Below are 16,289 nucleotides of genomic sequence, written 5' to 3'. Positions count from 1 at the left end.
GGTGCTATCCAAAAACTGGAAAGCATTGATTCATTAGTTAGCACTTTATCATTAACTGAACTCTAACAGTTAGAAACTCTGCTGCAATGATATACAGTAATTAATGAGACATTTTTATTTGAAATTTTTGCAAGTAAAAATGAACGATTGTGTCAATTTGTTCACTTACTTGGACACACAAAAGCACCGATAAAAATCTTATAGAAAAGTTTTCTGTAGGAGAAGCTGCAGTGGAATCACTATCATTATGGAAAAAAAAAAAAAAGACATCAGGGGAAACACAGGAAATTTTTCAAAAGGTTTTTTCAGAAATAACACTGTTGACCACCCCAGTAATGTTGTGTTTTCCTTGCCTAATTAGATTCATAGCCTGCACGGGAACCTCAAACCCTTAACAATAATGATGCAGCTCTTAAATGGGATAGTACATCAGAGGGAGAAAAATAACATTAACTATAGCAAATTCTATTTGAAAACTTAATTTTTTTTATTTGTGAAGAGACAATACAGACTAATCTTTTTCTATCAGCATTTTGAATATTCCTTTGATTTAGGTCCTAAATCTAATAGAATAAGGAATAAAGGAAAAAAGAATAAAGAATTTTCCAGTATTAATTTAATTTTTTGAACTGTTCTCTGTGGCTGAATCATCAATGTACATTGTGAAGTCACAGGTCTGATCAAATGGCACCAATATTTATGTTGGTCATGTAGTAGAGTCATAGCGAAAATCTAACACAAAGGAACTATTTTTAAAAGAATTGGCTAAATAGCTAAACCAGATATATTACCATTCAGATTTGCTACTGCATTTTTTTCTGCCCCTTTGATTTTTGTCAGATGATTTTTTTTTTTTTTTTATTAGTACTGTAGCTTGCCTTGGTGCTGTTGCTGTTTGCTATGGAAAATAACAGTGACTCTGATTAGGAACTACTGAAGTAATATCGTTGAGTCTGAACACTGGCACTGCCTACTAATAGTCTCTCACACTCCACTAGATGCTAGTAGGGTATTAGTTCATTTAAGGAATGGTGTTTGAGACAAGTACAGCTAACTGTGGAGGTAGCACATGATGACCCACTGTTAAGTTTGGCTTCCCTGATAGCATAATCCTTTTTCAGTCTGTCATTTTTGGAGCTTGAATTTTCCCTGCTTTCTGTCCATCCTAGCTTGAAATATGTTTAAAACACTGGCCACTAAATAACATACAGATAAATGCAGACAGTTGAATGCGGAGAGTTGGGAATAATAAATAGAATTTTGAATTCTCTGTCCTGACTATTGAATCTTTGTCTTCAATTTTGTCTTAAATGTAAAACATTATGGATAGATCCTGTTTTTGGTAAGAAATAAATAATACAGTAATGCTTAATTCATGAATGGAAGCATTCTCAGGAATTATAAGACTTTCTAGAGGTACTCTCTGTTTCATTCTTATTTATCTACAGATGCCTTTTTCAACCCAGAAGTATTTTTATGTGATTTACTCTTCCTTATTCGCACTATGGTGCAGTTAAGTGCTGTTTGTTAGGCAAGGTAGAGAACAGCATCCCTCAGGACACAGGCAGTTTAATTAGTAGGAACATTTGGTCTACAAAGTTGGTAATTATCCTCATATTCCTATCATTTAAATGTAGAAATGAACCGTACATACAGTTTTATAGTTTCAGAAGCCAGATCTTTTCTGAGTTTTGTGTAGGGAGGCTCTGTTCCACCACATGCAGCTCCAGAGGGTGAGCTGACCAAACTGTGCTTAGTTGTGCATGCTGGCATATTTACATGGCTAATTAAATTATCCTGAGCTCAAGATAATTCCTGAGCTCAGCTGAGGTCCACCTTTAGATCGATATGAAACGTATTATTGTGCTTTGATCCCATGTATATTGTTTTTGTTGGGTTATACTCATCTACATAAGCAGGTGACTGAGCATGTTACCAAGCAGCTCAGCAGATCAAAGTGGCTGCTGCTGATGTCCCCGCATTAGACTCAGAGGCTACATCAGACTCAGTTTAATTTGGTTAGTTGGACCAAATGCCCCCGTTATGCAGGCGTCTCAAAACTGTCTGAAGACCTAGTGCTTGTCTGAGATCCTTAGAGGCAAGGGTCCTTTAATGTGCACTTGGAACAAAACTTTTGGTCTGGTTTTGGTTGCTCAGAAAGAAATCTAGTTTTGCAGGCATTAAATTGGCTCCAAACCAGTATGTGTTATGTGCAGACAAAGGTTTATCTTAAAAAACCTCTCTCCTGCTCTGAATTTAAGTGCAAAGTCAAGTGCAGCAGCTGACAGGTGTAGAGTTGCTGCATCCTGCCTATAAACTGATTGTGTGAGTGCTTTACCATGGTGTCCAAATGAAGCCAGACTACAGATTAATGTGGTTTACAGTCATCCTTTAGACTTCCTTGGTTTAAGTAAGCCAGGCTTCACCAAATGGCCACAGCTCAGCATTAAAGAAAGCACACTGCTGTTTCTCAGGCATTAGTCACTGGTTCCTGGACCAGACAGTGTGTAAAGAACAACAATGTGAATGGATATAGATTGTGCTCACCAATTCTGTCATGCACATGAATCTGGGCATTCTAAGTAGGTGCTCTGCAGCTGACATCAGTGTGCCAGCTTTAGTGCATGATCCACACCTATTGCATAATAAAGTCCCATGACCAAAATACTAGCCACTGACCTGTCCTGTAAAAATTTGTTGTTTATTGACTTATTCAAGTTCCAGGGCTGGTTTATGTACTGTTGTAGACTTGGTAATGTCTTGCTAGTGCAGGGTGAGGGTGGTACTGATTATGCAGATTATTATTAAGTTATTCTCATTATATTCAATAATCATTCAGTTCATTTTCTATTTAGGCAAATTAATAAACCTTAAGGAAAAAAAATCTCCACAGTTACTTCCTCTTCTCAAGTAGATAGCCCAACATTCTTAATATAGTTACTATAAACTAATTTTCTTTTTTTTCCCCTTCCCATTGGAAAGATGGAGGAACTAGGGACACAGGAGTTAAAAACTGCTGTATTCAGTTGAAGTTGCCTACTCTCCTAACAGATTATGCTTGCTGAATATCCTATTTAATAAATGCTGGCCATGTATGTGAATGAAACTTTTTTTAAATATAACAATTCAACTTGAACCAATTTTTGTTTGTTTGCTTTTTTATTGACAGCCAGATTTAATTGGCTGTCAATAAAAAGCATGATTTTCAGTTCTGTATGAAATGTCTATGTTCAGGCTTGAATGTCACAAATTTAGTGAATAAAGCAAAATGACTAAACATTGTCTGTCACCTTCCTGTCTTGCTTATTTGCAAAGTGCATATCTGATTACATCCGACTGCTAGACTTTATTCTTCCTAGTCCCTGATACCTGTCTCAGTCTGCTTGTATATGCAAGTAGCAGCAAAAATTGGATAAACACCTGCATTTGGGAACAGAAACACCTGATGGTCAACACCGTGAAGGTGTCAGATTACTGCTGTCATGTAAAATGTGTGCTAGAATAGATAACCATGACTAATGCATGCACACTTGAGCAATGCAAAAAGAAATGGGGTTTTTGATTGTGGGGACATTTTGGTTTTTCACATTTGTGATATGCACTCTTTGCTGCATCAGAAGTCCATTAACAACTGGAAAGGTTCCATGTACTTGAGAAGGTAAACAATGCCCCCAACACTCTTTTGGTGTGTAGCTAATATGATGCCAACTACTTGGTAGTGGAAGTGATTTCACATATCCCTGGATGCTCTCAGACCTTCTTACAGTAAAACTACTCAGAGAGCTAAGGTGGTTTTTGGGGGAGTGCTGAAATTTGCTTTGTGTGAATTATATCTACTTGTGTAGTCCTTTTCCTATCTTACATAACTTCATAAACAACCAGAAGGAGTGCAGTAAAAGTGCTCCTAATAAATAGAAACATTGACATTAAGTATAAAGGAACGATAAATGCATATTGAGCCATCTTTTCTTGGATCTTCTCTTGTCACAATGACATGGAGTAGAGATAAGCTGCTCTTATGTGGGTGGCATTACAACACCATAAATAAGTAGTTAAGCTAACAAATCTAATAGAGCTGGTTTTCAGAAGTGGAGAATATGGCATTTCTCTATTTCATTAGCCCATGCCTGTGTCCTTTAGCAATGGCTACAGTAAGGTAAACAAGTCCAGTTTTTTGGTAAGTGGAAGCTGGTTTAGGTTGTCTTTGATCTACCTCACCAAAGAAAATCTTAGCTGTCATATTTTAGGATTGATATTCCTCAGTTTATTGCTCCCACTTAAAGGAAAACCAGAAACCTCTGTTGGCAGATGAAAGGCAGAGATTACATCTTGAGACAAGAACAATTTACCAGAAGCAGTAATGAGATAGGAAAACAACACTAATAAGAGAAGTATTCAAAGAGAAGGTGATGTACTTGCAAAAATTACTGACCAATATGCCCAACACCAAGGCAATGAACAATGGCTGATGAGTTTTCCACCCAGACTGTTCCCCTGCACCAGGCCACTCCTACCTTCTTCCCAAAAGCATCCTGAACTTCTTAGCCCCAGAGATGGCATGAGGTGGTGTAGAATAACAACCAGACATGGCCATGGAGCTCTAGGTTCCAATCCCTCATAGCTACTGTGAAAAGTCAACTCTGTCCTGGCCCATACCAGGATATTGGGTTATAGAAAGTGGGAAATAAGTGGATGCAGAAGAGAAGCATCAGTTTTGCAGGGCAAAAGCAGCTACAACTTGATTATTTTTTCAACATCGTTTTTCTAATGGAAAATAGCCACTGAAAGAAACAATTTCATGCTTTTTGGGTCAGTTTTCATGAAAAGAAACCAATACTACTATCCCTTCCATTTTCGACCACAGAACAACATTTTATAAGTTTTTGTTTTAATAGTTAATGGAATAACAACATTTTTGCAACACCTTGGTTTTATACTGTGGCACAATTTCACTTTGTAAAAGTGAGAACATTTGGTAAAACTTGTTTTAATTAAATTAATTAAATTTATTAATAATTGATAATTATTATTTATTAATGTATTTTATTAATTGATTTAATTAATCATTTCTTTAAAAAGACAAAAAATACATTTCTGTGAGGTCAAAATGGTTTAATTTTTGTTCTGTTTTGAAATATCTCAGATGTATTCCTATCTACTTCTTTAGTATAAATACAGATTCAAAGCAAATTACTATCTGAGAAAAATAGCTGTTTAGACTTCTAAGTCTTCTCCTGTGTTCCAAAGATTATTTTAAGGGAAAACAAATGAATGTTTTAGTCCAAAAGACTAGTATTTAGATACACAGACATATAGGTAAATAGGGCACACTGTTATTACCCTGTGTTTAGTTATTCCTACCTTTGTTTCATTTAACCCAGAAGAAGATGCAGAAATTGTTTGGATTAGTGTGTGTCAGGTATGGCAAGTGATACTTTGCAAAGCATTTCTGCACTGTTATGATTCACTGCCTTCTATTTCACACTCTCACACTTACTTGTTCTTACTACTCTAACATTTGTCAAACTTGCTCACAATAAAGACTACTGGCTCAGTAGTCTATTTCTTACAAACCCCATGACAATAAAAGTATTTTTCCCTGTTCATTTAATTAAATTATTAAGATCTGTAAATGTTCTTATATGTTGATCAGAAAAGTCTCCTTTTTTCCCTTTTCCCCTCATTCCATTAAACAATATGTTTTTCCTCCTGGCCAGCTGATCAGGCTAATCCTTAATTCCCTCTACTGTGGCTCATCAAAACAGACAGAATATCTTACATCTCCATTAAGCCAGACTCTGTGAGCTGTGCAAATGGAAATGTGCAATTTTGCATGCAGCTGTCTGAATGTATTATTCCTATTAAGCAAGCAGTCCTTTCCAAACAGTATGTTGTTGTCACTTGGAAATGCAGTTACATAAGAGAATCCTGATGCATCACAGTAATAATATATCATGGAAAATTAGAGCTGTCTGCTTCTCATCTATTCCTTTTCACTCCCCCCTCCCCCCAACATTATTTGTGCACTGAATTTCAATAGGACTTTAATAGTAGCTCTAGTAAATAGGTTGGAGAATGGGCAGAATCTGACCTTTCAGTTGTTCAGCAGTGTAACTGCTGGTTTATAGGTGCATGCAGAAGGTCAGAATTGGGCCCAGTGCTTGCTGACGTTTGCACAGTAACTTTAAGCAACAGTTTTATCTGGTGAGGGAAGAGCCTCGATAGACAGTGGCGTCACTTGTTCTTCCCGAGTTTTTGTGTGCGCCTGGACCTGCCTTGCTCGACCTTCCAGCCGCAGAGTCCATTCGCGGCGAAGTCTGCAAAGAGAGTACAAGTGCTTAGCAGTTATTGAGCCAAATCCTTCAAATGTATCCAGGGCTTTTCAGCAGGGTCGAAGCTTTCCTCTCTTTCATCACCAGAGCACTTGTCCTGTATTTATTTACCAATTACACATCCCTCTAGCTTGCTAGATTGGGAATGCAGGGGAGAAAAGGATAGTGCTGATACTATCAGTGGTTGACATTGCTGGATTCCGAAAGAGTCAAACAACTGCTGAAATACTGCCACTGTAAAGAACTCTGTTTTTCCCTCTGGGGTATTCTCGAAGCCATGCAGGAGTACTGCCTATGCAATAAGGTCATTCAATGTGTAAATTTTAAAAATACAGTTTTTCCCACAACTCCTCAAATTCTGCTGTAAAATGCTGGGGAGAAGAGCAGGCTGAACTTAAAATATGTTCTTCTGGGTAAAAAAGAAAACCAAACCAACTCTGCAGACCTTGTACATGCTTAGTGAAAGGAATTGATGTCACATGCAAAAGGAGCTACATAGCTTCAAGGCACTAGTATAGTAAAAACAGAAGAGAAAATCTCTAGGGACCACTGCAGGATATTGCTGCCTGGGTTATTTTCTGAAGGAAATGTTATGAAACACCTGACCCAGCAATGTTTTAAGATTAGATATTATATAGTAATGCCAAATGCATCACAGAAAATATGGGGTTTTAAATTACCTTTGGTGTGGTGAAAAGAACAGCAGCCAATGATTTCATCTGAGTATAACTCAGCAGTAGCTCTTTCACATGGGTGCTTGTGTTATCTTAGATTCTGAGTTTGGTTTTACACTGTGTTTTAAACTACTTACTATTCAGTATTAGTTGTCAGGGGATTCACTTAGTGTGCTGGAGACTCTGGTACAAAGTTCTGAGTTGCCACAAGTTGAACAAATATTTGAAGCAGTCCATCAAATTTGTGCAGAGTATCTGTACCACAGTACAGCTATATAGCTTTCCCTAGGCAATCCCTGTTGTTTTATACTGCTTTGTAAATGCCCTCCCTCCCTCAAACAAACAAACAAACAAAAAACCAATAAACCCCCAAAACAACAAACCCCCCCACAGTTATTTTTCTATTGATTGGGAAAATCTCATTGTGTTGTTTCATTCTTTGTGTTTGTGAATGGCTGTTAAACACGACAAAGGTGCCAGGGATTTTTTATTCTACAGATTAGGTGGGTGGTTGTCCCTTTAATGTAATACTATTTTGTTTATTTGTGTAGCTGTACCAGTTCTAGGTAAAATTCCTGCTATTTTCTGGCTGTCACAAGCCATAATTCCAAAGTGCTTTATTTTTTCATGGCTGTGCTCCAAGGCCTTTGAAGAATGCTCATGAGGTTTAAGGGTGAGGGGTGTCTGAGTTTCCATGCAGAAGAGCCACGGTAACATGAGACAAGCAGCTGTGAGAGGAAAAGTGCCAAAGATCCAGAACACAATCTGTGCTATGAATAAAGCAGTACAATAACAGGTTACCTTATTTTAAAACACGTGATGACATGCCTTGCTGTCTTGTTGAAAAGCAAAAACACCACTTACTTGTTCAGGGCACTTTTGCTTATCCTAGACTCTTCAGCTTCTTGTTGCTTAGTTTGCTCTTGGATGACCTTTTCCCAGAAGTTCTTCAGCTCTTCCGCATCATGACCACCTATCCTGTGGCGTTGAAAGTTTGTATGCTTGCTCATTTTCTGAAAAGCAATTTGGAGGTCAGAGCAGTCAAAAGCCTGACCTAAGGCAGATACTGTGTTACTTAGCCCCTTGAAATTTCATTCTCAGGAAGTGCTATTAAAATAATGTATGTCACCTGAAAAGAATAGGTAACTGGCACATAGTCTGCCTTGAACCAAAATATAAGGCACTGAAACAGGCCTTGGGTGACAGTTGAATGGCATAACTATATTTTTGCCACTGAGAAATGACTGTGCGTGGCACAATTCACTGAATTATTGTGGATGCCTCAGTATATGTGAAATTTTAAGTAATTTTAGAACAACTTGTGAAAAATGCTTTCAAATATAGTGCCATTGTCACTGAAGTTCAGATTAAATGTGAAGGACTTTGCTGTTTTTTATCTCCCATATTCTTAAAACAGATCATAGATGTTTTATCTCAGGGAAATGCATTGCTCCTAAATGATTCCTTTTGCTACTCCAAATTATGTAATTCACAAAAAAAAGTGAGGAAATTATGAATCTGAATTGAAACACACAGTGTGCAAAGCCCTGGAGAGCTTGTTATGGTCTTGTTCTATATTTTATCAAATTCAGTCTTAAATATGGTTAAAAGTAGATGTCATTAAAATACAGGGATCAGTTCCAATAAATGATAAAAATGACAGAACACAGGTGAATTTCTCCTTGCTAAATGCATGTTATTGAAGCATTAAAATTCTCATCATGTCTGATATCCCGGCTGATATTAGTGTATTGTGTTGGTTGTCTGACCGTAATGTACTTTGAAAAGTGAAATTCCATTGCCTATTACCTGAATCAGACTCCTTCACTAAACCGCACCAGGAAATGGGAGGGATACAGGAAAGAAAAACCCCAAAACCCTAAACTTTAGAGTTTTCTGTGGCTAGATCAACACTTAATTTGAGGGTTGCTGTGAAATAAATCCCTTTGCTTCCTTGTGTTTATCTGTATTCTGCTACCATTAGATACTTTTGCCAACACTCCACTCTGTAATGGTGATGAAATAATGCCTCACAGACCCTGGTATGTACTTGTGAATCTTCCTAGATTATTTCATACTTGAGAAGCTATTATTGATAAATATAAAAAAGACAATGCTAATGTTGGACAATCTGAAGAAACTTTTGCTTTGTACAATGCTGTAAACTGGAAGAGCAGAGTAAAAGGAAAGGACAGTCTGATACAACACAATTAAGGCAGATTTCTGAAAGGTTACAATCAAATACAGTATTTGAAATTCCTGGCACCCTCAAAGGACACATAAGTAAGTTCTTGGCATCTTCCTAAATTGAATATTTTAGATTTGTCATAATTTTCATGAATAGGTCAGTAATAACAAATAATTTTGCCAAACTTGGTGCAAAGTCTGACTGGAATGGAAAAACTGCTTAACAAAAAGAAAAATCTCTTTGAGATACATTATTTTTCCACTGAGGAGTCCAGTTCCTTAAAGACCAGCACAGCCCAACTGGAGTGGTAGGCATGAACTAGTTAGATCATGTAATATAACCTCCCATGTGGTGGAGAACCTTGAGTAGTTAGACCATTGGTCCTCTTCACAGCAAGGTCAGCAAGAGCTGCAGTATCACCAAAACAATTAGGTCTTTTTCTCTGAGGAAAACAGCATTTTTCTAGTATTTCCCTGGATGTGGACTGTGGATGCTGTAGATGTAGCACAGCATGATACAGCAGAAATTGTTGCATTGGTGTGGATACAGCAGTTGTGGTAACACCTTTTGCTAAATGTGTTGTGTTTGGCAATGAATATTGTCTAAATGGAAATGCAGGTAATTTTAATAATATAGCTCACTCTGAGGCCTCAAAATAATAGTATTATTTAAGGCTTCATCTTACAAAAAAATATGCACATCACGGATGCGCTGGAGCATGCCCTGTGTCCTAATTCCATAGGCCTTGAGCAGTGTTAAAATAAGTGCTCTGGTAATAGCTTGTTACAGCGAGTGATGGAATCTGATTATTTCATCATTCCTGGATCAGCAGGTCACACGGGTCTTCGCACCATTTAGAGGCTCTTCTATCACTAGCAGCTGCCCACTTGACACTCTACAGATAATTATCCCATTGCCTCAGAAGCCAAGTGCAAGTTGCTGACAAACTGAATCAATGTGCCCTCCAAACACTATTATACTTTGCCTCCTATAAGAATCTGCCATAACACATTAACCTTTAATTAGAGATTAAAGTTTTATGGTTATTAAACTTCTAGTTGATGTTCTCCAAATGGTACAAAAAGGGTCTCCAGTCTTTATCTGAGATTTAAACTGATTAGATTTTGAGGGTGTGCATGAGGGTTTTGGCTGCCTTAAGTTTTGGCTGCTCCATTCAAAAGAACACGCTGTCATCAGAGAGGTACTCAGAAGATGGAGGTACTTCTGCAAGTTTTAGTCTGCTACGTCTGTGGGTCTTTTTGCAAGTCAAGAACATTTGGTATTAGTTCCTAGGAATGTCAATGATAGTTAATATTTCACATGGTGTTGCTGTGGTCCTCCCTAAGACAGATTCTTGATGTAAAACTTTTGAAGATTGTACAGTGTGCTGGCAAGCCTCCTTCAAGGTGTGTGAAAGCATCCTATTTTTGGGTCTGGTGTTATGACATGTAGGTGTAGAGACTAGGATTCAGGTGCACTGTAATGCCTCCTTTTCTTTTTTTCTAACTGAAAGATTCTTCTTAGTAGCTTGGTTTGGATTTCTGAATAGCCCTTTCTGTATATATATATATATATATATATAATCTTTATTATTGCTCAAGATAACATGTTTTGTTGATGTGTGAGTTTTTCTTTTTTAGATGTCCCAGTAACATAAATTGGATTTACACTGATTTAATGCCATCAAAGTTGTTCTTGATTCCTTCACTCAGACAACTCAGGGCTCAGTAACAAGTAGAACAATTAGGTTTTCCCTGTAAAAAAATACCACACTTTCTTGCAGTCACTTGACGAGTTTTGTCTGGGTGGAAAGTGAGGAAAGAAAATAGGTTCATCATTCCAGAGATACTAAAGCAAAGTCAGGGAGGTGTCTTTCTGACTTCTAATGGCAGTTAGTTTTAACATATTTATCCAATGAAATGACTGTAAAATAACCAAGAGCAAGCACTTCTATTAATTTAAAATTATTCATTCAGAAGACCTGAAATATTGTAAGTAATATTTATGAACTGAAAATTTATGCTATAAAACTTTCCACAATATATTTTCTATGAAGGGTTACTAAAATGTGCATAACATTGGTGCAAGATGGAGTCCTTTATTAAATCTTCAACTAAGATAGTTATGGAGGAACTATGATTATATGGGTTTTGCAGTCCTACCTGCCCATATGAAGTATAGTTTACTGCTTTTTTAGAGAGCCAAGCTGATAAAACAGCATTTAAATTATTATGAAATTAGATCTTGGTTAAAGTGGCTTATGCATTTTGCAGCTCTGAACCTCAACTGTCAAGAACATGTAAGTGTGTACAGAGGAGTTTTTAAAGCATTCATAATTTACAGAAATTAATTTATATGCTAACATATTATTAATTTATTGAGAATGTCCACAAGAAGAAGTAATTGTAAAAACAAAATTAATGGCACTGTAGAAGAAAAATCTCCTACATTTATAATCAAACCATAAATCAGAGGGCCATGCAGCAATCTGTAAGACAGGAAATCACTCATGAAACACAGATAGCACCTACATATAATGCATTTAAACTCATAAAATCATGGAGTCACAGTATATGCTGAATTTGAAGGGACCCACAAAGATCATTGAGTCCAGCACAGCACCATCTCCAAGAGTCACACCATGTGCCAGACAGCATTGTCTAAATGCTTCTTGAAGTCTGTCAGGCTGGGATCATTTCCCTGGGGATCCTGTTCCAGTGCCCAAATACCCTCTGGCTGAAGAACATTTTCCTGTTAATCCATCCTAAACCTCCCCTGACTTACCCATTTCCTTCAATCCTCTCAGTCATCACTAGAGTGAAGAGGTTGAAACCTGCCCTCTGCTTCTCCTTGTGAGGTTATGTCCCAGTGATAGTTTAAAGGAGGTTTGAAGTGTGAATGATGAGCACTTTTCCATCTATGGATCTATCCCAGACAAGGGAGAGGAAATTTTGCTTCCAGCTGTAAATTATATGCAACTTTTGTTCACTGGTACAAAACCAGTGTAGAAACAGCCAGAGGTACAACCCTTCTCTCATTTAATCTGATCTGCATCTGAGTGTGCTTTGGTAAACTATTAAATTAGTAGGTTTCAAAATGCTCTGGTCTTAGCCCCTGCCTGGTATGCATATTGTGAATTATTGTAATCTCAGTCTACCTCTGCCAAGGTACAAAAACAAATTTTTAAAAAGTGATTTCTCTTCTGTACACTTTATAATTTCTACTTTGGATTCCTTATGGAGAAATTTTAAGAGTAAGAAATGGCTCTTGATGTTTTGAACAAAATTGCTATTTTGAGTTACCTTTATGTGAAATAAACAAGTAGGAGAAGAAAATATTTTCAAAAGTCCCAGGAAGCATTTTTTATGTTTTTCAATCTTTCTACATGTATCTTAAGCTAGTCATTCAGTTTTTTATACAGACAGATTTGTAGGCAAAATATTTGTGCTTTTAATTTTTACTGAGAAGCATTTCAATAGACAGTAAAACTGTTAGTTGAACATATTTGGAGGAAAATATCAATGTGATTTTTAGTCTGAATAATGCATAATTTAAATACTAATTGGTTTGGCTAACAAAAAGAAAGCCACCTTATGCTTTTTTCTTTATTGGAAAATATTTTAACCAGTAATGTAAAACAATATTTGAACATTTCCAGAGTCTATCTCCAAAACTTTTGCTGAAAGACAAAGTCTTTAGCAAGAATGTTTTTTATATGTGGATATATATATATATATATATATATATATATATATATATATATATATATATATGTATGTATATCTTAAAAATATTTCCTTTCTAAAAGTCGGAGATAAGTCTAATTTTAACTCTCAGTAAATTTGGCAATTCAGCCAATTTTAATATGGAACACAAGCACGCTCCTGGAAGAATTCCCATAGTCACTTCAGAGGTTTTTTGGTGACCATTGTAAACAATGGAAAGATTATCTTTGACTTTAACTAAACTCAGTCCCTTGGGTGATATCATGACCATGAGCTGGTTTATCTTCGTCAGAACGCTAATTAATATCCTATTCCTTTTGCCCTTCACCAGGGTTTGTTTGCCTAAGCATGAAATATTTTCCAGCATTATACATCTACTACAGTACGGTTCAAAGTCTGTTTATAGTACTCTCTAAAAACAATTTTTAAAAAGCTCAAAGCTCTGAGAAGTTTTAAATTACATGTATAGAATACACAATTTTGATTAGTATCCCCTTACATGTTCCTTTTATTGTGTTTTTCCTTTCAGTTGAAGTGTGTGTAATACAGAAGTTCTAGTAATACCAAAAAAGATAGTAACAAATAATATCTTAATAACTGAAATTACAATTCAAGTAAAATGAAACAGTAGAAGGATATCTCTTAGAATTTTCTAAATCACATAGGATCAGAATAATTTTCATAAAGGTATACTGAAATACACAGAATTTCAGGTCATGGAGGCAACAAGAAGAAAACACTGTTCAAATTCACATGATTTAACAAAATATAAAATTAATGTAATGTACCTGTGTATATCTAGGCAGGTTTAATAATCAAGACAGGAAGAGATAATCTTATTTCGGCCAAAACACAAGAATATAAATGCTTACTTTTATTGAATAGTAGCTTCCTCTTCTGTCAAAGTATGGTTTTCTTGAGTGATTACTGAATCATGTCAGTTTTACCCCTGGGTTCCCCTTTTCAAGAGAACTCCAACTGCCAGGAATAAGTGATGAAATCTATTCATCCGTCACTCATTTTTATTTGGGAGTGATGACATCTGCTATTATGAATTAACTTAATGGCAGGGGGGAAAAAACCCAAACCCACAGTCTCATTTTGTGAGGTCTGCAACACATCACGAGGAATGACCAGACAGTTACAGGGCACAAACTCTGAATGCCATGTTTGATCTGTGCTATAAATTCTGGCAGGTGCCACTGATGTCATAACTTGGCTCTGGAGAAACAGTTACTCAAGTAAGATCCCACAAGTGCGGATCACTGTAGCATAACTTCCTTATGACTTGGAAGAATTCAGCACTGTCCCCTCCAAGAAAAAGGATAGATCCGAAAAGAACATGTTGAATAACACATCTTGTCTCACGTTTGTGCTACTGAGTGACTGACAGATATATAGATTTCTTTTTCACTCCTTTTGAAGTGTTGGTCTGTAAAAGCACCTGGTAGATGACATGACAGGATTCCAGCTAAGCTGTTAATACACTCAATAGTGCAGGAATCTGACCAGCTGCAAGCTGAAACATAGCATATATAATTTGCTACAGAACTTAGCACTTCCACTTCTTGGACAGGTTCTTCCTCCTTCCACTGATACTCCTGTGTGAACAGAAAGACACAAGCAAGTAAGGTGCTAGTTATTCTGACAAAGGGTGAACAGATAGTGACAGATCTTCTGCATTCAGCTTTTATTGGCAACCTGACTGCATAACCTTTTGGTATTTTGGCAAGTTCCACCTTGAAGTTAAATATGTTTCTTATTCCTGGTGTTTCCAGTGAAATCTTGCTCCAGAATTTTCTGTGCCAAGTACTGCAAGTTTTCTTTTAATCTAAAATCTAAATGTATTCAAGAGACAAGTTACCCTTGTCTTGCCTTCAAGATATGAAGGGCAGAAATCCCCTCCCCTCTCCTTCCTTGTTTTGATATAATAACATTTAAAAACTTTGGACTCTTCTCATATTCATATTCTTGATAGGACGTATCATGGTCTCATTGAACATAAGCAGTAGGAACTGTATGCCACATTTCAGCAGAGTATTAGTCCCTTGCATGCTTCCTTATTTTGTTTAGATATAACAATTGGAATCTATAATCACTTTCATTTTTTCCAGAGAAGTATAATGCTCCTTATGACTTTCTAATTGATTCATACACTCACCTAGTTCTCCTCTTATTTTTTGCAACTTATAAGGTTCAGCTTGAGATAGAAATTTAATTTGATCTCAAGTTCACAACTTGCTTTTTGTGCCATTTTCTCTTTTTCAATCCTTCCAGGAATTTCTTTCTTTTGTTTTTGAAATTCAGTCCCCTATGCTTATGATAACCTTTGTGCTCTCCAGAAAATTAACTCACAGCTTCTTTTTGTGCCAAATGCTTCTGCTCAAAACAGTAGTAACATTGTTTCTAAGACAGCTCTGCATGAATTAATGTTTTAAACTTCTTGCAGTTAGGGAGCTAATAGATGTTAGCTCATTTTAACAACTTCTAAGTTTAAATAGATAAATCCTGGTTTGATCATAAGAAATAAAAGCTGGTTCCTCTAGGGAAGAGAAGAAGATAGTAAAGAAGAGGCAATGAAGCCCACCTCATCTCCTAACATAAAGAATAACAGGTTGTTTATTGTCTGCTGGATGTGATTAGTAGATTGTGAGAAAGGAAGAGAGAGGGGGATTGCAATGTATCATTAGGTATCCTTGTAGAATCCATAATTAGTTCAGATGAACAGCTAAATTAATTTTTCCACTAATCAATCAATAAAACCTCAGCATTGCTACTGTTAGTGTAGGTTAGCCATGAAATGTAATGAGAAGCTGGTAAATCACTGTTCCAGGACAGACTGCTCTGACTGATGGCTGATCCTGGATCCTAGACAAATGTCCAAGTTGCTGATGATGGTGTCAGACTCTTACAGTTTCTCATCTTCTCTTCATATAAATAATGCAGAACTCTGGGTCTGAGAGGCCATACCAACAGCACGCCTGTTTGATCTCCTGTATGTCTCAGAGGTGTGTTTTGCACTTGCCCAGACTATCAAATATATTGCTCACATTTTGTCTGCTAGGTATCCTAAGGCATACCTTTTCATGGCAAGAGAGTTATGGAATTTGTTTTGAAAAATCTGAGTTTTGCTACAGTGCAGACATAAAACAGATCTTGAAATCCAGCTTGTATTCTTGTGCTGAAACTCTCCAAATTCAACATCTCTGAGAACGCACACACAGTTCCACTGTGCAATGTCAGTTGTGCCTAGTGGTAAGAAACTATAAGAAACACTAGACAGAGAATGAGGCTGCAACAAGGCACACAGAAATAATCAGAGCTTTTTGATCTTTGTAAATAAAGTGACTGAGACGTGGGAAGCAAGACT

General features: G+C 36.7%; 1 protein-coding gene across 1 annotated transcript; it reads right to left on the bottom strand.

Annotated features, from left to right (window-relative positions):
• Positions 1-6,184: 6,184 nt before the first annotated feature.
• On the bottom strand, positions 6,185-8,016 carry LOC134056767 (protein FAM240B-like). Its single transcript, XM_062513652.1, has 2 exons — positions 7,871-8,016; positions 6,185-6,317 (listed from the first exon to the last, which is right to left on the bottom strand). Exons 1-2 carry the CDS (start codon positions 8,014-8,016, stop codon positions 6,185-6,187), a joined length of 279 nt encoding a protein of 92 aa, XP_062369636.1.
• Between the last annotated feature and the right edge of the window lie 8,273 nt (positions 8,017-16,289).

Source organism: Cinclus cinclus, chromosome Z (assembly GCF_963662255.1).
Source record: "Cinclus cinclus chromosome Z, bCinCin1.1, whole genome shotgun sequence".
Classification (NCBI taxonomy): domain Eukaryota; kingdom Metazoa; phylum Chordata; class Aves; order Passeriformes; family Cinclidae; genus Cinclus; species Cinclus cinclus.
This window is presented reverse-complemented; position numbering and strand designations above follow the sequence as displayed.

Bases quoted from the DNA above. Each gene is read 5' to 3' on its own strand.
- LOC134056767 (XM_062513652.1), bottom strand. From the start codon at position 8,016: ATGAGCAAGCATACAAACTTTCAACGCCACAGGATAGGTGGTCATGAT. The intron at 6,318-7,870 runs GTAAGTGGTGTT...CTCTCTTTGCAG, and splicing joins AGCAAAAGTGCCCTGAACAA to ACTTCGCCGCGAATGGACTC.